General features: G+C 51.6%; 3 protein-coding genes across 5 annotated transcripts; 1 reads left to right on the forward strand and 2 right to left on the reverse strand.

The window, feature by feature from the left end:
- Positions 1–661: 661 nt before the first annotated feature.
- LOC136660078 (farnesol dehydrogenase-like) lies at positions 662–6,404 on the reverse strand. Of its 2 annotated transcripts, none has more exons than XM_066637084.1 (7): positions 6,319–6,404; positions 4,343–4,485; positions 3,304–3,411; positions 2,512–2,651; positions 1,919–2,015; positions 1,385–1,509; positions 662–920 (listed from the first exon to the last, which is right to left on the reverse strand). In XM_066637084.1, the coding sequence occupies exons 2-7, from the start codon at positions 4,398–4,400 to the stop codon at positions 744–746; spliced, it is 705 nt and encodes a 234-aa protein (XP_066493181.1). In that variant the 5' UTR covers positions 4,401–4,485; positions 6,319–6,404; the 3' UTR covers positions 662–743. The 2 variants fall into 2 exon arrangements, with proteins under 2 accessions (XP_066493181.1, XP_066493180.1); XM_066637083.1 differs by lacking the exon at positions 6,319–6,404 and adding an exon at positions 3,956–4,044 and having other exon boundaries at positions 4,343–4,381.
- Positions 6,405–6,668: 264 nt separating this feature from the next.
- SPATA2L (spermatogenesis associated 2 like) lies at positions 6,669–12,236 on the forward strand. The gene is made up of 3 exons (XM_066637656.1): positions 6,669–6,735; positions 10,145–10,454; positions 10,559–12,236. The coding sequence occupies exons 2-3, from the start codon at positions 10,146–10,148 to the stop codon at positions 11,612–11,614; spliced, it is 1,365 nt and encodes a 454-aa protein (XP_066493753.1). The 5' UTR covers positions 6,669–6,735; position 10,145; the 3' UTR covers positions 11,615–12,236.
- Positions 12,237–12,978: 742 nt separating this feature from the next.
- On the reverse strand, positions 12,979–21,969 carry CDK10 (cyclin dependent kinase 10). Of its 2 annotated transcripts, XM_066636935.1 has the most exons (14): positions 21,860–21,969; positions 18,350–18,422; positions 17,637–17,708; positions 17,425–17,527; positions 16,778–16,859; positions 16,334–16,401; positions 16,104–16,156; positions 15,930–15,999; positions 15,113–15,172; positions 14,826–14,949; positions 14,432–14,571; positions 14,178–14,230; positions 13,972–14,101; positions 12,979–13,554 (listed from the first exon to the last, which is right to left on the reverse strand). In XM_066636935.1, the coding sequence occupies exons 1-13, from the start codon at positions 21,953–21,955 to the stop codon at positions 14,001–14,003; spliced, it is 1,095 nt and encodes a 364-aa protein (XP_066493032.1). In that variant the 5' UTR covers positions 21,956–21,969; the 3' UTR covers positions 12,979–13,554; positions 13,972–14,000. The 2 variants fall into 2 exon arrangements, with proteins under 2 accessions (XP_066493032.1, XP_066493031.1); XM_066636934.1 differs by having other exon boundaries at positions 12,979–14,101.
- Between the last annotated feature and the right edge of the window lie 424 nt (positions 21,970–22,393).

Consider the following 22,393-nt stretch of genomic DNA (forward strand, 5'->3'; position numbering starts at 1 on the left):
GCACAGGGCCCGTAGGACGATGGGGATGGGAACTGGTTTGTAGGGTGGTGTCCGGTATGGCTGCTTGTTCCTGGTTCTGAGCTGCGAGGGTGCATGCAGCCTTTTTCAAGGCAGGGCTCTGGCTAGGAAAGGGACCGGCAGCAGGCAGGACTGAGAGCGGAATGCCTTTTGGTTAACAGGTGCGCACTCTGGTCTCCTGTGGGCTAGAGATGGGCTCACTGCAGATGCCACTCAAAACCAAGCCCTCAAATGCTCAGCAGCCTCCAAAGTTGAGAATGTCCCCATCTTGCCACCTCTCTCACTTTGGCAGTTGCTGCCTGACCTCTCCTTGCATCCCTCTCGAATATGTATTATAAGCCCTCTAGACCCCACTGCAACGTCAGGCATGCTTGATGTAGAATTGGCTGTAGTTGTCTCTGCTGCCATGACTGGCAAGAGGATGAATGGAGGTTTTCTGGGAAGGGGCAGTTGGGAAAGGGTGAGCCAGGGATCCCTTTCTGTTTCTTCCCTTGTACCTCACTGGAGACCACTCTGTGTGTCCATGTTGATGAACACTTTAACCTGTCTATCATCAGCTAGTACTGAAGGTGGATGGGGAGCCTGCCCGCCCAGCTGCCATCAGCCCCCCCCCCCTGCCTGGACCAGAGAAGTACCCTTCCCTTCCCCAGCGAGGAACCAAGGACACAAAAGGGGTTGGCAGGAGGGCAGGGAGTGGTATGGCTGTTGTTCTTCCAACTGAGGGCTCACAGCTTCCCCTCTGCCGTGAGGGTCTTAAGGTCTGCAGGAGTGCCCACGCTCAGCACCTTGTGGGAGACACGCCTCTTTTCGACCAGGGAGGCCACTGCCTGGCCCACCTCCAGGTGGCTCCCATAGCCTGGGCCCAGGCGCTCTGGTGTTGTCACCCCCATATTGAGCTTCACCTGCAGAGGCAAGCAAAATCTGGTCCAGAGCATGCACAGAACCCCTGTAGGAGGTAGGTACTTCAGCTCCGTTACAGGAGATATAGGCGCTCAGGGATTGTGTCAAGGGCTTTGTGGAGAAGGGAAATGGGGGGGGGGGGCTTTAAACAAAGTAAGAGAGCCAACATTGTGCAGGTGCTCAGGGAGACAGTTCCAGGCATTGGGGGTAACCAGGGAGTAAGGGTAGAGTCGCTTTAGGGCAGGAGACCAGGGACTGGTTGAGGGGGGTGGAGCTGGAGGGTCAACAATCACAGGCAGGGATGTATCTCGGCATGCATCAAGATAAGTTTCAGAAAGATACCCTCACCTCACCTCCCAAGAAAAGCAGCCCTGGAGAGGCTGAACACCCCACAACAGGGCGTTAGGCCTGAGGAACAAGTGAGCAGCAAATGCTCACCCAAACTGGCCACCAGCCAGGCACTGACCTCATTCAGCTTGCAGGGAACATCAGGATACTCCTCACGTAGCACCTGGCAAAAGGCTAGCGCGCCTGCTGCCCCCAGGGTCAGGAAGCCAGTGCCTGGCATGAGAAGACGCTCACCAGCCCCTCCTAGAGCAGAGAAGTCAACATATTGGAATGGGGTAGTGCTGGCTGCAGAGGCTGCCTGTCTTGTCCTGTCTTCCCTCCCTCTGGACAACACTCAATCCCAGCCCAGTCCAGCTGCTGCCCATCAGCTCTGAGTTGCCAGATCATGCCTGCCCACCCAAGGTTTCACCTGAGGCGAGGCTTAGGTCTGGAACTTAGACTGAGCACCAGGACTCAGTTCCAGTAGGTGGGAAGTAATGGTGGTCTTTGAACTTTATGGAGTACATTTTCATCTCTGCTGACTTGCCTTACACAGCTGGGACAAGGGTGGCAAAAGGGTCAAAGAACATGGCTTGCCAACTGTCTGGAGTCCCAGGGTCTCTCTCCCAGGGAGGATCTTCACTGCAGAGGCTCAGCTTGACTTTTTCCTCACCTGTGATGAAGGTATAGGTCGCATTGGGGTTGTCCTTGACCAGGGGAAAGAACGCCTTCCAGGATGTGAAGGTGCTGAGAAGCAGAGTGTCCAGGACCTGCCAACAAGATGCAAGATGGGTGGGGAAATGGGGGCACACAACTGTGATCACCCCACATGCAGAAGAATCCCCACCAAGCACTCTGAGAGCATTTTAAGAAGGAGACACATATGCAAGTGCATAAATGTGCACCCTGTCTCCAGTAATGAATTGTATGTAGTAGTCTGTCAGGTCAGGACTGTGTCTTCTTGTATTAAAATGCATATTCTTCCCATGTTTACCTTTATTTCCCTTCCCTTCTCCCTGTATTATTGTCTATAGATTGTAAGCTGTTTGGGGCAGGGACCTGTTCTTTCAATCTCTATCAAGCATAACATATATGGAAATTAATATATATTAATTCATTAACAGATGCAAAATTCTTAATGTACTGCATATGCAATAAGCAGAACTAGTAGAATGACTCAGAATGCAAGACAAAGAAAGAAAGAAAGAAAAGTCTATTGCTATAAACAGAATTTGAAAACACAAAGTGATTGCCTTCTCTGCTTACCCGGTGAAGCTCCTTCAAGGACTGGGCGTGAGGGGGGCCTCCTTGCCACCAGCTGAAGCCCAGAGAGGAGACCACATCTGTAACCTGCCCAACACTCTTCAGTAGAGCTCCTCGGACTGTTTCTGCTCCTTCTTCCGAACCTGGGTGGGATACATGGGGAGGAGGAGTTGCATCCCAGTAGACTGCACCAGCCCTCCCCTTTCACCCAAATGGCCAAGCAGCCAGAATTTCTCTCCCCAAAGTCTCTTCTTCCAGAAGAGAGAGACCCACAGCTAGAGACATTCTCTGGTCCCAATGTCATATTAGCCCAATGTCAGTGTGGCATAGCTGAGCTCCTGCAGCCTTCCATGTGTACTTGCACCACAGGATTGCAGAGTCCTGCATTAGGAGATGGTCAAGGGCCATTGCAGCATACTGCACGGGTAGAGTTGGCCAGAGGGGGGTCTCTAACACTTAGCAGACAGGTGACAAGTCAAACTAAGCCGTGCATGCTGGGAAAATGCCACCTCCAGGCAAGAGAATTACACTCTGTGGTGAAGTGTCTGCTCAAGGTGAGGGAACTGCAAGATAACAATTTCCTGCTCATTAAGGCTCATGCTCTAAACTTGAGTTCCTTGTAACAGATTCAAATTTGCCTCCTCTCAATCAGAACACTTATTCTGATTCATTTTTTCTTCACATGCTCAGTTCTGGGTCATCATCACATTTGATTTGTGAAGTACCTCAGATGCTAGCATATTTATGATTGGGTAGGAGATTCACTTGCAATGCTGTGGCTGACCAAGACCTTACCCACATCTCCAACAAGTGTGTGCAGGCGGTCATGGGTTGATGCAGGCAAAAAGTGCCTCAGTTTCTCCAGTCTGCTTCCATCTCGGGAAATGACGGCAACACGGAAGCCTGCACAGATGACAACAAGGCATCAGGGCAGACCAAACCCTCCAGGCACAAAGCAGCATAGAGAGGATCTTGCAGCATCCTGTTGGCTCAGTACCCACATCTGATGGACTTCCAGGGAACCAGCCAGCGAGACATAATCTGAACCAAGACTCATTTTTAGGAGCTGTTTTTCAAGCCAGAGTGCAGATCTGGAACATAACAGAAATGAGAGTACCTCTGGGCATGCACCAAGTGCATTTTCTTTCACCATGGAGTAGCCACAATACTGTCTTCCTAATACAGTATATCCATGTCTGAAGTCAGGAGATCAGAGCTTCAAGAGAGGTTGAAACTCTAACACCTCTTTGAAGAAATGATCCACGTCACACCCTCTCACACGCCAGAACATCATGGGAGGCAGGTCAACATGTTGGGGCAGGCCAGATTTGGACTGTGGCTGAACCTGTAATGCACAGAGTTCACACATGCACAGGACACACAGGAACAAAGTTGCTGCTCCCTGGGCCAGGCGTCTGTGAGCCGGGATACAGCAGCAGAGTCTTACCTTTCTCCAGCAGTGACTTGACAATCCCGGACCCCACCGTGCCTGCTCCACCAAGTACCACCGCCAGCCGGTCGGACGTGGCAGACATCCTGGGGCAAGGACAGGCAGACCACCCTTCTTATGAGACAGCCACAGAATGATGGCAAGTAGGGCAGCCCTTCCTATGCAGGCACATAAGTAGGGAAGACACCCACCAGCCCCACCTCCGAGGAAGCAAGACCCACCCACCACCCTGTATCCCCACCTCCTCCTCCTCTGGCAGAGAAGGCTGAGGCTGCCTTGATCTCCCAGATGTACAGAACACAAAATCTTGCCTCTTGCAGGTTTCCCAGAGTCACAAGAAACCAGACCCTGGAATATGTATAAGTTGCTCACACTGAAGCATACCTGTCGAATGAGGCCACGGATGATGGGTCTCTGGGATGCCATGTCCTGTGGCCTCCATTCTCAAGGACAGGGCTTCCAAACCATGATGAGGAACCTTCCTACATCTTTGATGGTGGCATCACTGGGCTGTATTTTATTCACATCTGGGGCCCAAAGGAAGGCCAATGAAAAGAAAGAGGACTCAGCATACAGGCAAAAAGTCAAGATTTCTAGGAAGCAAGAGAAACCACAGCATAAAAACCCTCTTGCCCATGCCCCCATTTCTTCTCCCTTCTTTACTGTTGTTGTTTACATCTGTCTAGAACAGTGTTTCTCAAACTGTGGGTCGGGACCCACTAGGTGGGTTGTGAGCCAATTTCAGGTGGGTCCCCATTCATTTCAATATTTTATTTTTAATATATTAGACTTGATGCTACCATGGTATATGACTGCATTTGGGGAAATGTTACAGATCTTTACAGGTACTATATATATGCTTTTAACAATAATAGTCAATGGGACTTACTCCTGGGGAAGTGTGGGTAGAATTGTAACCTAGGATTGTTAAAAAAAATTTTGCTGGATGATGTTATGACATTACTTCTGGTGGACCCCAACAGATTCTCATTCTAAAAAGTGGGCCTCAGTGCTAAATGTGTGGGAACCACTGGTCTAGAAGATTGCAAGCCTGTCAGGACAGGCATCTGCCCTCTCATTATGGGCAAGGAGCCAAGCACTTGAGTGGCGCCATAGGAATCATGACAATGCTAACAGGATCGTCAGGCCGTGCGGGGGGGGGGGGGAGTAGACAAGGACTGAACTCCTTCCCCAGCTGGAGTTTTATTCTTGTGGTTTGTGTATCTTTCTAAGCTGCCAAATTTGTTTCTGTGCCAAAGCAGTGAGGTGCTGTTTTCAACCCACAAACGGATTGGTTTTTATGTTTTTCAGGTTTGTGCCTTGAAGTTTTGAAGGGGAAATGCAGAGTAGAAATATTTGAAATAAATCATGAAGTAAGATTGCCTGGGGGATGGTGGGGAGAGGAAGGTTGGAGCTGGCATCTGCTCCCCCAAACTGCGGTCCTGTGATTTGCCCCACCACTCCTGGGCGGGCTCTGGTGCCTGTTTGCTGGTGCTTCTTCTGCATCTTTTTAGATTGTGAGCCCTTTAGAGACATGGAACCATTTAGGCTGCAATTCTTTACACTTACCTGGGAGTATGTCCCATTGTACTCAGTGGGAATTGATTATGAGTAGACATGCATAGGATTGGGCTGTGAATCTAAGCTGGAAACTTCCTTTCCTTCCTAAAATTAAAAAAAAAACCCTCACAGTGCATCATTAATGCAAGTGCTGAAATAAAAGAGTGCTTTGTACACTCTGAATGCTGTGGGACTGGCTTCCTTGCAAGGACAGCAGCCTCCGTCTTCAAGGAAAACTCCATCACAGGTGATAAGCCATGATGGGTATGTACAAGTCTGAGACTAACTGGTTACGTCGTGAGGGCTGGGTAGGATTTTTTTTCTGCCATCCGAACTGGCCGTGGATAGTAGTTTTTTTTTTACCTGCCCCAGGCTGGTGAGGGAGGGAAGTTGTGCTTAGCAGGTTTCATGCATTAAGAATTGGTGACTGTGTTTAAAATAAGTGATCCAAGTTAAACCTAAGCTGCTGTCTGGTGTCTTCATTGGGGAGTGCGAGGGTAAATAGAATGCCAGATGCAGGGGAATGGCAGCAAGATGCAAGTATCTTGTGGTCTTGTGTGCTCCCTGAGGCATGTGGTGGGCCACTGTGAGATACAGGAATCTAGATGAAATGGGCCCTAGGCCTGATCCAGCAAGGCTCTTCTTATGTTCTTATGAATGAGCCTTCAAGGATGGTACAGCCTTTTACAAAGGGGTCGGCTGGCTGCCTTTCTGCTCCATGCCATCCCGTTTCTTTTCAATTCATGGCACATCAAGAGTGTCCGGAGAGTTAGAGCAGACAAAAGGAAATATGTCTTTACCCAGCATGTCGTTAATCTGTGGAACTCCTTGCCACAGGATGACAGCGTCTGTTCTGGATGCCTTTAAAAAAGGCATTGGACAGATTTCTGGAGAAAAGGTCCATCCCAGGTTACAAGCCGTGATGGGTCTGTGCAACCTCCTGGTTTTAGAAGCAGGCTGACTCAGAGTGCCAGGTGCAAGGGAGGGCACCAGGATGCAGGTCTCTTGTGGTCTGTGGCATCTGGTGGGCCACTGCGAGAAAAGAAAGCACCCCTCCCTGAAGCTGTGCAGCAGGGAAAGAGTTAATTCCAGGGCTCTGGGCTATGACATCAGGGAGGGGAGGGGCGGAGCACAGGGGATCTGGAAGTGACGGAAGGGAGCAGGACGGGAGGGGGAGTAGGCTGGATCGCGGGGTCTGAGCGAGACAGTGCTGGCAGGTGAGAGGGGAGCGCGGGGTGCTGGGTTCGAATCCCAATAGGTATGGTTCGGGCGGGTGGCCAGGCAACCGCATCCTGGGAGGGGGACCACCCCCAGGCTTCGCCCCCCCCTTGTTCTCCTTCAGGGCTTGGTCTGTGGCAGCCTGTGACCAGGAGCCCACCCCCCCCCAGGGGGGCAACCTGAAGACTCCCAGGGTGACAGCAGCTCCCCCAGGACTGTGGTAGGCAAGAGGCTCAGGAGGGGGTCACCCCAAGACTGTGGTGTGCAAGAGTTGCAGGAGGGAGGGTCTCCCCAGGACTGTGGTGGGCAGGAGGGTGAGTCACCCCAAGACTGTGGTGGGCAAGAGGCACAGGAGGGGGTCACCCCAAGACTGGGATGGGCAAGAGGCACCCCAGGTCTGTGGTGGGCAAGAGGTGCAAGAGGAGGGGTCACCTCAGCACTATGGTGGTCGCAGGAGGGGAGTCATCCAGATAGGGATCAAGGATGCTGCTGCCACCCAAGCCTGGGTCTTCCTCCTGCTGGTTGAAGGAGTGCCAGCCCAGGCTGGTAGCAGCTCTGCAGGATGTCAGGTTGGGGACCTTTCTTGAACCCTTCTGGAGCAACCACCAGAGACCAGAGCAGGGACTTCTGCCTCCAAAGCAGGGGTGGCTCTATCATGAGGTGGCCTGGCAGCACTCCTACAAAGTCTTGGGCCAGCTGTGGTGCTCTCTTTCAGACCGGTTTTTCAGCAAGGTCTGGCACCTGTCTGAGTGGACTGCCTTCTGCCACAGCTGAGGCTCTTGAGGCCACAGTTGGAGGGCTATGCTGTTTTGTCAAAGTTCTCTTCCTGCACAGGGTGTGGGGAGAGCAGTTACTTTGCACACCAAAGGTCCCGGGGGGGGGGGGGTAGCTAAGAGGCTCTTGTGTAGCTTAGTGGGAAAAGCTCTTCTCTGCCCATGACCCTGGAGAGTTGCTGCCATCCGGGGTAGGCAGCTCGAGGTTAACTTGGTCAGAGACAGCTTTCTGCATTCTGCCCTCTGTCACCACATTAATGAGGATATTTACAGCCTGCCAATTCTCGAAGAGTCTAAGGAGCTCAAGGCAGCAGACGTAGTTCTTTCCCCTGCCCTTATCTTCACAACAACCCTGTGAGGTAGGTTGGGCTTTGAGTAGCCTGAAGTCATGCAGTCAGGTATGCTGTCCTTCTTCTCCCCCCTGCCTTCTTCCTAAATGCAAAACCAAAGCCGCCAATTCCTCCCCTTCCTGTATCACCACTTCATAGGGGTTGTACAAATTTAAAATCAAATAAAACTAGACAGGTTGGAAACAAAACACAGCCAAAGAACATCATTAGAAAACAAGAGAACAAACTTAAAAAGTGGTTTTGGCCAAATGAAACCCTTTTGGAGGTGACCCAGGAGGAACCTTTCCCTGAGCTCCAGGGTCTCCTTCCTTCCTTGCCACCTGCTCTGCCCCTCGCAAAGCAAATCTGCTGACTCCCTTGGCAGTTTAGGGGTAGGTTTGCTGCCTGGAGGCTCTGAGGGGCTTTCCCTTGCTGAACTTAGCACTTCAACTGTCTGAGTTTTAGAGCTGCTGGTGTGTCCTTGATTTCAAAGTGTCGTAATGGCAGCACCTTTGATGCTGCAGGAAGGCTGATGAGGCTGCCCTGGAGTGATGTGTTAGCTGCAGCTGTGCTTCCAGACTATAGCCATGTGCTTTTTTGGGTAAACACTCTGCTCAGTTCAGTGGTCACTGCACGTGATCTAATCCCCACATGTTCAGAAAGAGATGTTGCTGCCTGCTGTAGTGTTTGGGGAAGGACAGGCAGAAGCTCAAGGAAGAATGAAACAAGAGAGAGAGAAGCAGAGCACCAAGGAGGACAAGGACAACAGGGCCAGAAAGGAAACATGCCTTCACCCCCACACTTTCTTTGTCAGGCAGGGACTGCCCACGCCTTGCTCACAAGCTGCAGCCAGCCCAGTTAGCACCATATGGAGGCTGAGGTTTACATGGTGGCTGTTGAGCTGCTAGGCACATGGAGAGAGGGAGGCTGAGGCTGCTGGGGCAGTGGGTGCAAGATCACAATGGGAAAGGAGAGGCCCAGCAGAGTCCTGCTACAAAGCCGAAGGATAGTTTGGGCAGCCCTCCTCCCCCCAGCAGCCAGTAGCTCCATCCTCTGTCCACCATAATTACTGCCAACCTAGGAAATGATCTCCCTCCCCCCTTCCACCAGAGCACATGTGAGCACTCCAGCCCTGGAGTATTATACAGTTGGGACTGGAAAAAATACACATTATTGGGAGACTGACATGGCTTTTCCTCCTCTCAGTTTCTCCTGCAAAAGGGGAGAAAGAGTGTGTTTAATGGGCCTGTATGAGTGGCCTGTTGGAAGGTAATGTGGAAGTCAAGGCTTGTGGTCTGTGAGTTTTGCTCCTTTGATGTGCACCACTTGTTGTAAAGGGGAAGAGGTCCCTGTCTCCCTGCCCTAAGGTGCTTACAATGTATACTACAAGGCGGACAGCAGAGGAAGAGGGGGAAACGGAAGAACAGACAGATGGGGGAAGGATCTGGTCTGTTTTGGACACATGTCTTAGCTGCAGTACGGTATGGGGAACTACTATGGGGTGGGGAGCTGTACCCTATCAAATCAATGCTGGGTCCTTGATTATTCCTTTGTACCAGCTAAGACAACAGCGCTAACTGGCTTGTGCCCAAAAGCTGTTTGCGGGAAGCTTCTGAGAAAAAAGAATAGGTATAAACCAGTGTGCAACAGTTTGGGAAGAGTGAGAAGATGATTGTGAAAGTCATCCAGGCCTAGTCGCAGACACCATTTGTATGTCGGTGTGGGTAGCCAGAATTTGAGGCTCTGGGGCAGAAAGCTGGCCATCTCTACCATCTATTAAAAAAGAAAAAGGAATGTTAAGTTCTTGTGGATGTGCTGAGAGGTTTGCAAGTGGCCAGGTGTGTTGGCCAAAGTCTTGGGCAGTCAGGGTTAGGGAGCAGAGCTGTTGTGACCAACATGACATCTCTCTCTCTCTCATATATAATATATATGGAAAATGAAAAGCTCCTACAGGCCACTGAACATGAAAACTGAGAAGTGAGAACATTCATGCAGGCTAGACTAATTCACAAGTAGGTGGTGATGTTCCTATTTTTGGAGTGGGTGTGAAATGGCTTTTGAAACAAAACTTGGATTTAACCCACACATTTTTCCTGGTGAGAAAATAGTATGTCAGTGCCACAGCAAATGTAGCAAACATTGTGCTATGTGCCATTTTTTGCTTTTCTGTCTATATTTCCAAGTGTTTCACTTCCCTTCTGATCGCATCACCCTGCAATGCACAATTTGACTGCCTAAAAGGGTCTGGGCACTACTGAGGTTTCCAGTGAGAATGGTCTTGTGACTTGGCTCTTCCTCCTTTGCAGGATGACTCCCAGCACTGCGCTACAGGAGGAATACCGCAGGTGCTTGGAGAGGGATTTTCGAAGGGGCCACACTGGAGTCTGCAATGACTCCTCTCTGAAGGAGCTGCTGTGGTGCCACCTGCTGGAGGATCCAGAACTACACTGTGCGCTGCAAGGGGACGACACTTTTGCCATGCTTGCCACTGCGCTGCGGGGACAGCTAGACCTGGGGGTGACCCTGCAGAACCTCTGCAAGGCCTTTGAGGTGCTGGAGCTGGCGGCCATCAACCTGTACTTCTTCCCCTGGCGCAAAGAATTTACCACCATAAAAGTGAGCATTACTGGGTTGGTGGGGGGGGGGGAGGTAGAGACTGTAGCAGCAGAATGCAGTGCTGTGCCTTGAGAGTCAGGGAGCTTACATATCTTTTCTTGCAGACCTTCTCTGGGGTCTATGTGCACGTACTCCAGGGAATCCTCTCAGATGCTGACCTTGCCAGGAGTTTCCGACGGCTGGGCTACATCCAGAAAGACGACCTCCACCTGGTGATCTCCCAGCCGCCCTCTGGGGCCAACCTCCTCTGGGCAGCCTGTGGCTTTTTTGCAGCAAGAGTGGAGTGTGAGATCCTGGGCAAGATTGTGGAAGAGCTGGAGCCATGCGGCGTGTCATCTGAGGAGCTGCTGCAAGCACGGAGGGAGATGAAGGGTAGCCTGGAGGGCTGTGTGGCCAAGCTGCAGAGCCTGGTTCGCTGGCCAAGGGGCCGGGAGCTGCGGGTGGAGCCGGCCGATGGGGTGGATCTGTACCGAGAGACCCAGGAAGCACAGAGCCCATATCGGGAGCCTTCAGGAGCCCGGGTGCCCTCACCACATCAACTTCCTCTGTGTGAGCGCAGCAGCCCCAGGCTGCAGAGCCGGGAGCAGCAACTGCACAGCCCTCAGGGTCTCACGGAGAACAGGGGCACAATCTGGGCATCAGGCCAGGAGCAGCCCTATGGCAATGGAATCCTGGGCTTGGAGGGGCCTGACCCTGAGACCTCCTTCTCATTCATCTCCCTGAGGCGTGAGCTTAGCAGAACGACTGACACAGACTCCCTCACGCAGCCAGGAAGCTGGCTTCTGTGTCCCAGCCCTCACTATGACAGCCCCAGCTCCCAGTCCCATGGAGCCAGTGGCCCTGCCTCACCAGCCGCCAGGCAGCCACGTAGCCCCCAGCTCAGTCCTGCTGGCCTAAGACGATCTCCAGGGCTGGCTGCAGGGATGGCCACAGCAGAACCCCCTCGCTACCACCTGCACCTGTGCTTGCGCCCAGGCGCCCTCCCCTCCTCCTGCTGCAACACTTGCCGGTTGCTACACAGCAGCAGCTGTGATGTGGCGCAGTTGTGCCGGGGCAGCCACCGCATGGAAGAGCTGCAGAGCGAGAAGCAGCAACGCCTCTGGCTGCAGCGGACAGAGATGGACAAGCTGCTGCACGAGGGGGGTGGAGCCTGGCAGTAGCTGCAGGTCCCTCCTGGGCCATGTGGGCTGGACTCTGGCAGCACAGTTGCCACCTCCTCTGCTCCAACGCTCCTTCATCCAGAAGCTGGCACACAAAACTTGCTTTTCTGCTGTCTCCCAGGCTTTTCTCCTCCCATAATCTGAAACAGTCTTCTTCCCAGCTCCTGTTCTGAAAATGTGTGGAATAGAGGGACAGGCCTGTACCACCTGGAGTGGCTTTGCTCCCCTCCCCTTGCCTTGTTTTGCTGGTCCTGCACACTGCACCTAGTGGGAGGAGCTGATTGGACTGGGGAGGCGTGATGCGCGGCAGACCCCATGACTGTTTTTGGGCCAGATACATGTTTCACAGATTGTGTTGTGGAAGGTGGGTGCCTCACAGGTGAACCTGTTCCAACATTCCAAAACTTTGCCTGCCTTTTCAAAATGGGGAGGTCTTCAGGTGGCCTGAGAGTAGAGATGCTTTTGCACCTCCCTCCTGGCCCCTTGTGGGTCACGTGCACAGCTTCTGTTGCAGGGAAGCCCTTCTTTGCGGTAGAAGCCAAGTGGTGCATCTCTTCCTGATATGATGGAAGAACTAAGCTAGTGTCTTTCTTACATGAGGTACAGTGTGAAATACACTAAGTAAACCAAAACAAAAACCTGCCTGATTCTCTGGATGCATTACACACACACACACACACACAGTTGTGTGAGGTATTTGGAACCTGGAAAAAATTACTGTTCTAGATTTGACCCCTTGGTAGACCAATTCCAATATCCTAGCTCAGTGACATAGCAGGTGGTTTGCATTCAAAAGAGTTACCCGCTCCATCGTGGTTGGTGTTTGCAGGAGTAGAACAGGTCAGTGTGACTGGCATACTGTCACTTTCCTCTTTGTGCTTCGGCTGTGCTCCTCCTCTCTGCTGCTATCTGACCATTCCAAGTGGGCAGCTTCTAGGCTCTGGAGGAGAGCTGGGCTTTGTTGCTAGGATACAGCACAGCTCTGAACGCCAGAACCACCATCAAGGCTGGCACTCTTAGTCTAAGTTGGGCAAGGAGGCAGCTTTGCTGGGAGGGGGCGTTTGCCACACCCACACTCTTAGCCCCTTCCCCCCACAAACATGCCAAACAGCCCACAGCATGATGGAGAAAAGACCATGCCACTGCTGCGAGCAGCATCTCCTGCAGAAACTGTGTGGGAGGAAGGTGTCTGGGCTGCTAAAAATGGGCTGCTGGTGCCAAGGGACTTCAGGTATTTCCTCTTCCCCCTGCTGTGTGAGTGTGTATTTAAGGCTGCCCCCTAGGGATTGGTAATATTTTTTCTGTTCTCCTCACAGAGCTTGCTGCAGCCTTGACATGTCCCCTCCATTCACACAACACAGCAGTAAGCAACAAATGACTTTATTACAGCATCTCCCACCCCTTTCCCACAAGTTTTGCAGCTGGGAAGGAAGGAAGGGAATGTAGCTGTGGTTGCTTAACGTCAGCTATTCTGCCTTGCAGTCTCCGCTGTGTCTAGAATCCCTGGCACAGCTAACCAAGTTGGCTCCCCTATTGGTAACTGGTGTGGGCCAGCAGGGTACCTGTTCGCCTGAGAGGCAGCGTTCATCTCAACATCAGTCAAAGACTCCTGGCAGCTTGCTTGAGTGTTGGTGGTAGCTTCTGTTACTGCCTCTTCTGTGCTTTGTCCTTTCAAAGAGAAATGCAAGTTCTATAACAAGGTAGGCTCCAGGTTGGGGCCCTGGTCCTTCTTCCAGTTTGTTCTCATTAGGGGAGCTCAAAGGCTTTCCTCCCAGTCACCACCCCATATTTCAGAGAGATTATTCAAGGGGTTCAACTATCCACAGATGGCAGCCAGTGTCTGCAGGAAATGCTAAGATTGCACAGAAAGGGCACAAGAGCTTCTGGGTACAGAAATCAGCTTCCATTTTCTTCTAAAGCTTGTTTCTTCTAGTTGTATTCTGCAAAAAGACACTTCCAAGTTTAGACAGTAGATCGAAAGAGGAATGGCAGAGTCCCTGCCTTGCACGGGAAAGGCCCTGGGTTCAGTCTCTAGGAAGGCCTGGCATAGATCCATGCCCAGAACCTTGGAAAAGCATTGCTCTATAGACTATATTGAGCCAGATTAACCAATTGCAGCTTCCTTTTTAACTATTCATTTGATACTAATATGATACATTTACCTTAATTTCTTTTTTGGATGCTGACCCTGATCCAGCCAGACCATTTTTATTTGTGCATTCCCAGAAACCTACCCAAAGTCACATAAGAGCTTGTACCATGGGACAGTGGAAATGTGACTCTTCTGTGCTCAGGCCCAACTTTCCGGCCACAGAACTGCCCTGCCCCTTGCCGAGAAGGCCAAGTCACCAGCACACCTCCTGTCCTGGTCCCATGACTGACAGTCTCAGGGTCGGCTGCGCTTGCCCACACACTCAGTACTGGCACTTGGGGCAGCCCGTTTGTTACGATGGTGGGGAAAGGTTGGCATGAGCTCAGGCTCGCAGGCTGGAAAGAGAGAAGACAGATCAGGTATTGCTCGACGAAGGTGCAATCAGGAAAGGAGGGTGCAGGTGAAACTTACGCAGAGGCTTCTCCTTGAAGTAGGAGCTCTCCAGGCAATCTCCAGCCGTTGCTCTGGGAAGAGGAGGCAAATGAAAGGAAAAGACAAATGGGGTCTTTTGTAGCAGGTCTGCTGCCCCTTTCTGACTGTACTGTTGGCCAAAGCAGAGGCACCCACCAAGTGACGTCCTAGAGAGCTGAAATCATCCCTCTCCCAACACACAGGACTTGGCAGGCAGGTGTGTTGTGGGCCTCCAAGCCTCTGCACTCAGTTACCTTTTCTTGGGGTCATACATGAAGAGGAAGTTGAGTAGGCGAAGCCCAGCCTCCGACAGCCATGGGAATTTGTGTTTCAGATTATTGTAGGGCTGCTTGCGCAAGGTATACTGGCTCACCAGTGGCAGCTTGGAGAAGCCCTGGAAGCAATGTGGATACAGGAAGAGGCACTGAATAAAGCATAGGCTTGGGCCTGTTTGAAGCTGCAGCGCTCTAGGACTTCTTGCAGTGGTTGATCTCTGTGGATCTGGAGAGCAGGTCAAGGGCTGTGTCTTTGGGCAAGCAGTCAGTCTAAATTGTTTTTACCCTCTTGCATTTTAGTGGGGTATAGAAGGGGGCAACAAGAGGCAGGAGAAGCAGAGTAAGGGTGGGGGCGGGCAAGGATGGGGCTCACCGGCCAGATGGTCTCACTGGGTGTGCCCAAGAGCTGTACAATCAGGTCAATCTGCTGGATCTCTGAGCTTCCCGGGAGCAACGGCTTATGGGCCAGCAACTCTGCCAGGATGCAGCCCACTGCCCTGCAGGGGAGACTCAGATCAGCATGGAGAAAGATCTGCCAGTCAGCCTTGCCCTTCCTCCAGCCTCCCACCAAACAATTGGACCTGACCGAAACCAAAGGAATGTGTTTTCCTCCCTGCAATCCCCTTGCTCATAGCTAAGGGGCAGACCCCCTTCCCTCACCACATGTCTATAGCGGTGGTCTGTGTTGTTGTTCCCAGAAGGAGCTCCGGTGCTCGGTACCTGCATAAGGATGAAAAGAACAGTGGGTCATGATATTTCCCTGGCCTTTCAGAGTTGTTGGAAGGACATTCTGAACCCTAAGAGAGAGCAGGAGGCAGAGGCAAAGTGGCACTGTGCACATGAGGGGAGAGGGCATTCTGGGGAGTGGCCAGGCTTTGGACTAGCCCCTTACAGGGCTGTGCTGCACTGTGAATGACCCAGGCAATGTGTATTTCCTGCATCTGCCCGCGGCTCTGTTTGGAGTGGTGGGAGTTGGTGGATTTATTTATTTTTCACATTTTTATACCACCCTTCGTGTACATTGCTGCTCCCCTCCTTTTGTCCTCACAACAACCCTGTGAGGTAGGTGAGGCTGAGAGAAAGTGACTGGCCCAAGGTCACCCAGGAAGCTTTGTGGCTGAGGGGGGATTCGAACCTGGATCTTCCAGGTCTAAGTCCACCTCCCAAAACACTACACCACCCTGGCTCTCATCCACCTTGACACAAGTGACAATTTATCCACCTTCCCAGGGTCACCTTCTTCCAGGTACAAAGTGGATCACTCTTCCAAAGAGCAAACCCCCATCCCCGTTGGTATCACACACATTTCACAGTGTATTTCTTATAAGGAAAGTGTGAAGACATCTTTCTGGCAGTCCTGTTGCCTGGGAGGAATGTGGCAATGCCCTCCTTTTCAGCTGTGGCCCTCAAGGGAAGCAGCATATTGGCAAAAACAGGTAAACAGCCAATTTGGCAGGGTTTCCCATAGTCTACTCACCAGAGCGTGACCACTTTGGGTGTCATGGGCCTCAGGGGCACTCGATAGGCACGAGCCAGCCCAAAATCCGCTGCAAAAAAAAGAGGAGGTGGCCAGGGCCATAATGGGGCAAGTCAGCTACATGACAAACCAGCCAGGTGCGTTTTAGGGGGAAGGGGTGCTTAGACGGCTCACCTGTCTTCACACAGCCTTTGTCAGTCATGAGCAAGTTGGACACCTTCAGGTCCCTGCCATGGGAGGAAGGAGAGGCTCACATAAAGAGCAGGAACTCGGGGCAACCCTTCTCCACATCCAGTGCACTTTGGCAGTCACCCGCCTCAGATTTCAAAGGAACAAGGAAGCCTGTGAGCTGCATGGTTTCCACAGCAGCGACCCAACATCTGGACCCTGCCCTACTCTCTCACCTGTGGATGATGAAGTTGTCATGCAGGTACTGGAGGCCCTTCAGCACCTGGAGGATGATGCACTTCACCTGCAAGCAGTGGAGAGGGCATGAAGGGTGAAACAACACTGGATAAAACATCCCCTGCTTTCTCTGGTCCCATTCCTGGGTCCAGAATCCAAAGCAAGGCAATGCAAGGAACTAAAACGACTATTTGATTTTTATTTACACAAAACATTTCTATCCTGCCTTTTCCCTCCCCATCAGGTGGCACCAAAGGCAGCTTACAACAGAATTTAAAAACAATGAATTCAAGCAGGCAAAACACAATTAAACGCAGGAGGGTCAATAAATACTACAGCTTAAAACATATATAAATATAAACTTAAACTGGAGAAAAATGAGGCTGTGTAGCAAATTGGGCTGCTACTCTTCTCCGGCACAGTTCCATTTAGCCGGTACGCACCTGAGCTTCCGAGAAGGGGGCCTGCATGTTCTCCAGGAGGCTGGCGAGGTCCTGTTCACAGTAGCCCATCACCAGGAAAATGCTACAGGAGAAGCACAACTGCTCGTGTCTGGGGCCTGCCTGGAGGCAGGCGAGAACTTGCACAGATGGGCAGGGCTAAGCAATGACTTGGAAGACAAGCAGGCCCTGTGATGAAGCCATGCTCCAGAACCTACTATGGCCTGGGAAGGGTGTTGGGGAGGGGAGCCAAAGCTCAGAGGTGCAGCACCTGTTTGGCACGCAGAAGATACCAGGCTTAATCCCCACTATCTCCAAGTAGGGCTGAGCGAGAGCTGCTGCCACTCAGCATAGACGATGCTGAGCTAAATGAACCAAGAGGCCGATTCTGATGAAGGCAACTCTGTACACATGTGTACGCTTAGCTTTCTCTTCAGTTATCATTCACATCACACAGCAGATTCCCACCTGTGGCTGTCTTTGCTTGTCCGTCCCCACCTTGAACAATGATTTCACAGTAATTCTTTTAAAGCCATAATATAATGGGGTCTGAGCCTCTGGGAAATTCCAAAGTGCCAGAAAAAAACACCTAACTGGCATGTCAGATTAGGATGGAGCCTGCTCTTTGCCTAGGAGAGACTGACACATACCTTTCCAGGTGATTCCCCACCACCACCTCCTTCAGCTCCACAATGTTGGGGTGCTGGAGCTTCAGGAGCAGGGTTATCTCTCGCAGGCTGCTGATGGGGATTCCTGCAAAGATCCGTCACATGTCAAGAGGTCATTCTGGAGATGAGGGCAGAACTCAGCAAAGCAAAACAACCCTGCAGGACTGCATCAGGGTTTGGATTCCCCTGCTCACCATCTTTCTCTTTGTCCATCCGCACCTTCTTCAGTGCCACAATCTCATCAGTCTGGGTGTCCCGGGCACGATCTGAAATGGCAGTACAGTCAGAGCTCTGGGTCTTGGGAAGCTGCCCTCCATCTCTCCACACAGAGCAGGGGCCAGGAAAACCCCAGCTCAAGCACTGCCTGTCATTGATGGCTTTGTGCACCCTACTCCCTTGCAGACTTTTCCACACAGGACTGCTAAGGGGGTCACAGCACCCCCTCCATGCTTTGCATGGAGAAGGTCCCAGATAAAATCTCCAGCTAAAAAGTAACAGGTAGCAGATAAATGAGGAAGACCTCCTTTGATGCGAGACCCTAAAATGTTGCTGCCAGTCTGAGGGGACAAACCTGGACTAGGTGGACCAATGACCTGACTCTGCAAAGCAGCTTCCTATGTTCATGTAATCATTAAATTGAGTCAAAAACATGCTATAACTCACTCTACCTGTCTATGGAAGAATACACAACACATAGCTAAATACACATCTATGTAAATTAATGCATTCTTCATCAGGAAAAAACATCTGGATTTATTTATTTGTCATGGTCTAGAGGGGTGTGTGTGTCTGTGGTGAGATCACACAGCTGAACTATCCCTTCTGCCAGAAAGTTAAGCCCCAACATTTCAGTTCACATACAGCACAGATTTTCGACTGCACGCTTGGTAGCAAGAGGGGCACTCACACACGATGCCGTAGGTCCCTTCTCCAATCCGATTGAGCTTCTCAAACTCCTTCACACTCCGACATCTTCCCAGCTGAAAGGAGAGGCAGGTCAGAGCCAGCCCTGATGAGGTGCGACTGAGATTCTAGGGTGTTAGCACTAGCCAGTCCCCACCACCACCCTCAGGCCTTTCCCAAAAACTGCAGCCCTAACTGGAAGATGGCACTGAAAATCAAGACAGAATCTTTCCACATGGAACACAGAAAGGCAATTCCCAAAACCATCTTTCACACTCAAGTGGCAGCCTAGATCAGAGCCACTTTCCTTATGCTCATATAGGATTGGGGGCGGGGAAATGGGATGCCAGTGGTTTATACAGCTACGAATGTGTTCAGGGAAGCAGAAAGAATTTCTCTCTCTAACATCAGAACTGGGGAACCTCTGATTGGCGATGATTTCAGGACAGACAAAAGAATGTCCTTCACCCTGTGCAGAGTGAATTAATAGCATTCACCACCATCAGATGTGCCGATAGCCCAGTGGTGTAGCTAGAGGGTGCAAACCACTACGTTTTGCAAGGAGCCTCACCACAGCATGAAAGCAGCCTGTCCCCTTCCCCTTCAGAGCTATTCTGGGGAGGGGGGAAGAAAAACGCCCAGAATGGCTCCAAGAGGGGGTGGCACTTGCACAATTGGTGAGGCTCCCTGCAAAACTTAGTGCTTTGCACCCCCTCTAGCCATGCCACTGCAATAACCCCTGGCTTTTGCTGCTGAGTCCATTTTTGCCTGGCCCATAGGTGTACATATGCAACATTGGGCAGAAATGGCTTAAGGAGGAAACTGGACAAATTCACAGAGAAGGAGAGGTCTGTCACTGGCAGAAGTCATGATGGCTGACGGAATCTGGTTGACCTCTGCTCTGGTTGACCTCTGGAATAGGGAGTTGGCCAGGGCCGTGGATGAGATTGCTCCTAAGCGGCGTCTGCCACATTGCAGAGTCAACGTAGCTCCTTGGTTTACCAAGGAGCTGCGGATGATGAGGCGGCAGGGTAGATGTCTTAAGCGACAGTGGAGAAAGACTCGTGACAATTCTGACTGAACACAGGTTAGGGCCCACTATAGGGCCTACTCTGTGGCAATGATGGCAGCGAAGCATTCCTTCTTCTCTGCCACTATTGAATCCGCACAGAGCCGACCAGTGGAACTGTTCCATGTTGTACAGGGTCTTCTCCATCAGACCCCACCAACTAATTAGGAGGAACACACGGAAGTTTGCTATGCCATGTTTGCCAGGCACTTTGTGGATAAAATCGCTCGGATTCGCCACGACTTGAACTCCATGTTGACAATGTCTAGTGATGTCCCCGTGGTACCTGTCAGTTCTGTTTTGTCGGATTCTTTCCAGCTTGTAGAACCTGAGGATGTGGACTGAAGATTGAGGCCATCTGCCTGCCCGCTGGATCCGTGCCCAGCATGGCTGATTAGATCTGCCCGGGAGAGACTGGCCGAGTGGACAAAGAGGATAGTAAATTCATCTTTGAGTTAGGGGGTGTTGCCTCTGGCATTAAAGAAAGCAGTGGTTTGCCCCCTTCTGAAAAAGCCCTCTCTGGACCACTCTATATTGGATAATTATTGGCCAGTCTCGAATCTCCCATTTCTAGGCAAAGTGATCGAGCGGGTGGTGGCATCTCAGCTCCAGAGAATCTTGGATGAAGTGGATTATCTTGATACTTTTCAATCTGGCTTCAGGCCTGGTTTTGGGACGGAGACGGCATTGGTCGCCTTGGTGGATGACCTTTGCCGAGGGCTGGATGGAGGGAATGCATCCTTGCTAGTCCTTTTGGACCTCTCAGCTGCTTTCAACACCATCGATCATGGTGTCCTTCTGGGACGGGGAAGGCCCTACTCTTTGCTGCCACTCCTCTCACTTCCATCAGTGGTGGCACCCGTAAAAGAGCCCTCTCCGATGACTGGAGAGGACAGGATGGAATGTATGGAAGAGGTAGTCTCTCAGATATCCTAGCCCCAAGCCCCACCAGTAACTCAAACTTTTTAGCACCAGGACTCACTTTTTAGAATGACAACCTATCAGGGCCCACTGGAAGTGATGCCATTAAGCTTGAAGTGATGTAATAGCTTAATGAAGTGAAGTGATGAAGTGAGACCATACCCCTGTTAATTGGGTAAGAGGCGCTTTTCAAGTAGGTGCTGCTCTTTTTAGAAGGACCTCACCCCAGCAGCGTCTTTTCCAGTGGCTATATGCTGGTGTTCTTTGCATCTTTTAAGATTATGAGTCCTTCTGGGACAGGGAGCCATTTGATTTTTCTCTGTAAACCGCTTTGTGAACTTTTTTGTTGTTGAAAAGCTGTATATAAATACTGTTAATAAAGCAGGAACATTTTTGACAATCCGAGGCTGCAGTCCTAGTCACACTTACCCAGGAGCAAGCCCCATTGACTATCATTGTTCAAAGCATATCTACCAGTGGTTTTCAACCTTTTTCATCTCATGGCACCCTGACAAGGCAGTAAAATTGCCAAGGCACACCATCAGGTTTTTAAGAACATAAGAAGAGCCCTGCTGGATCAGTCCATAGGCCCATCTAATCCAGCTTCCTGTACCTCACAGCGGCCCACCAAATGCCCCAGGGAGTACACCACATAACAAGAGACCTGCATCCTCATGCCCTCCCTTGCAGCTGGCAATCTGACATTTTTTGACAATTGACAAGGCATACCATGCTGCCAGTGGGGGGCTCAAATCCCCCCACTAGCCCTAATAATAAATGACCTCCCCTCCAAATTCCTGTGGCACACCTGTGGACCACTCACAGCACATCATAGTGCCACAGCACAGTGGTTGAAAATGGCTGATATGTATAGCAGCCTTTTAAAAGGACAGATCTGCCACATTTCCCCAAATGCAGTCACGTACCATGGCGGCATCAAGTGTAATATATTAAAAATAAGATACTGAAATGAATGGGGACCCACCTAAAATTGGCTCACAACCTACCTAGTGGGTCCTGACCCACAGTTTGTCTTAATCATACTGAGAAGCCAGCCTTGTCAAAGGGGAGTCCACTGTGGGGTGCCTGCGAAGGTCAGCCCTGCCTCACCCACCTTCCCTGCCAACAGGCACGTGGCAGAGGCTGCCCAGCTAAGGTCCTATACTTAGACTTTCACGACATGTTGGTTGGATTCCGACATGGTGGAGTCAACATGTGTGTGGCACCTCTCCTTCCCAAGCACCCGATCCACTGCCTCCAGGCGCCCCTGCTCTTGCAGTCCCATAGCATGGGAGCAGACCCACCTAGTGGGTCCCGACCCACAGCTGCAGGTCCCACATGCTCCTGGGGTTCCCACTCAAGAGGGAATCAGGCGGCAGCCGCCGCCGCCACCAACACGTGTCCGCGCATTCACACAACAACGGAACGCGTGTTGCCCTTATCTGCACACGTGTATGCTGGCACCTGGGGGGCGGAGCCACTTTTCCGCCCTGGGGGCTTCTGGGAGTTGTAGTCGCCACTCACCCGGTGCGCTTCCGGCACCGCGAAGAAGCCGCCGCCGCGCAGCCGCTTCAGCCGCAAAGCCTCCGGTTCCTGCTCAGAGGACCCTTGTTCCGCCATGACAGCTCCAGAGGAAGCCACACCCCTCACGCGGGGGGGGGGTGCTGCGCATGCGCGGTAGAGTTCTGCGCTGTGGCTTCCTCCTAGAGGTCTCTTAGCAGCGGTTGCTATGCAAGGCCTTGGGTCCAGAGAAAGCCACACCCTCCCCATACTGGGGGTTCTGCACATGCGCCAACTCTTACTGTTAGTTGTAGTGAAGTCAGGAGCTCAAGCTCTTTGCAATTCAGGTCTTATTTCATATTTTAAACCTCCCCCCCCCCCACTTAGACTCCTCTTAAGGGGTTAAAAGTGTGTGTGTGGGTTAAAATATGAACTAAGACCTGAAGGAGTGGCCTGTCACTCATTCCCAGGTCCCTCCCAGTTAAAGGGATTAAACCTGTCCAGGGTGCTACCATTTGAGGGATGCAGACACTGCTGGCCAATCACAGCTATGGTAAC

The sequence above is a fragment of the Tiliqua scincoides genome, chromosome 9 (assembly GCF_035046505.1).
Source record: "Tiliqua scincoides isolate rTilSci1 chromosome 9, rTilSci1.hap2, whole genome shotgun sequence".
Taxonomy (NCBI): domain Eukaryota; kingdom Metazoa; phylum Chordata; class Lepidosauria; order Squamata; family Scincidae; genus Tiliqua; species Tiliqua scincoides.

What these genes read in the sequence shown, in the direction of transcription:
- LOC136660078 (XM_066637083.1), bottom strand. Translation starts at nt 4,043, where the DNA reads ATGTCTGCCACGTCCGACCGGCTGGCGGTGGTACTTGGTGGAGCAGGC. An exon ending in CAAGTCACTGCTGGAGAAAG is followed by an intron (nt 3,412 to 3,955) that starts GTAAGACTCTGC and finishes TCATCTGTGCAG; the next exon opens with GCTTCCGTGTTGCCGTCATT. An exon ending in GACCTATACCTTCATCACAG is followed by an intron (nt 1,510 to 1,918) that starts GTGAGGAAAAAG and finishes TCTCTGCTCTAG; the next exon opens with GAGGGGCTGGTGAGCGTCTT.
- SPATA2L (XM_066637656.1), top strand. Translation starts at nt 10,146, where the DNA reads ATGACTCCCAGCACTGCGCTACAGGAGGAATACCGCAGGTGCTTGGAG. An exon ending in AAGAATTTACCACCATAAAA is followed by an intron (nt 10,455 to 10,558) that starts GTGAGCATTACT and finishes CTTTTCTTGCAG; the next exon opens with ACCTTCTCTGGGGTCTATGT.
- CDK10 (XM_066636935.1), bottom strand. Translation starts at nt 21,955, where the DNA reads ATGGCGGAACAAGGGTCCTCTGAGCAGGAACCGGAGGCTTTGCGGCTG. An exon ending in CCAGTGAGACCATCTGGCCG is followed by an intron (nt 14,572 to 14,825) that starts GTGAGCCCCATC and finishes CATTGCTTCCAG; the next exon opens with GGCTTCTCCAAGCTGCCACT. An exon ending in CTTCAAGGAGAAGCCTCTGC is followed by an intron (nt 14,102 to 14,177) that starts GTAAGTTTCACC and finishes CTCTCTTTCCAG; the next exon opens with CCTGCGAGCCTGAGCTCATG.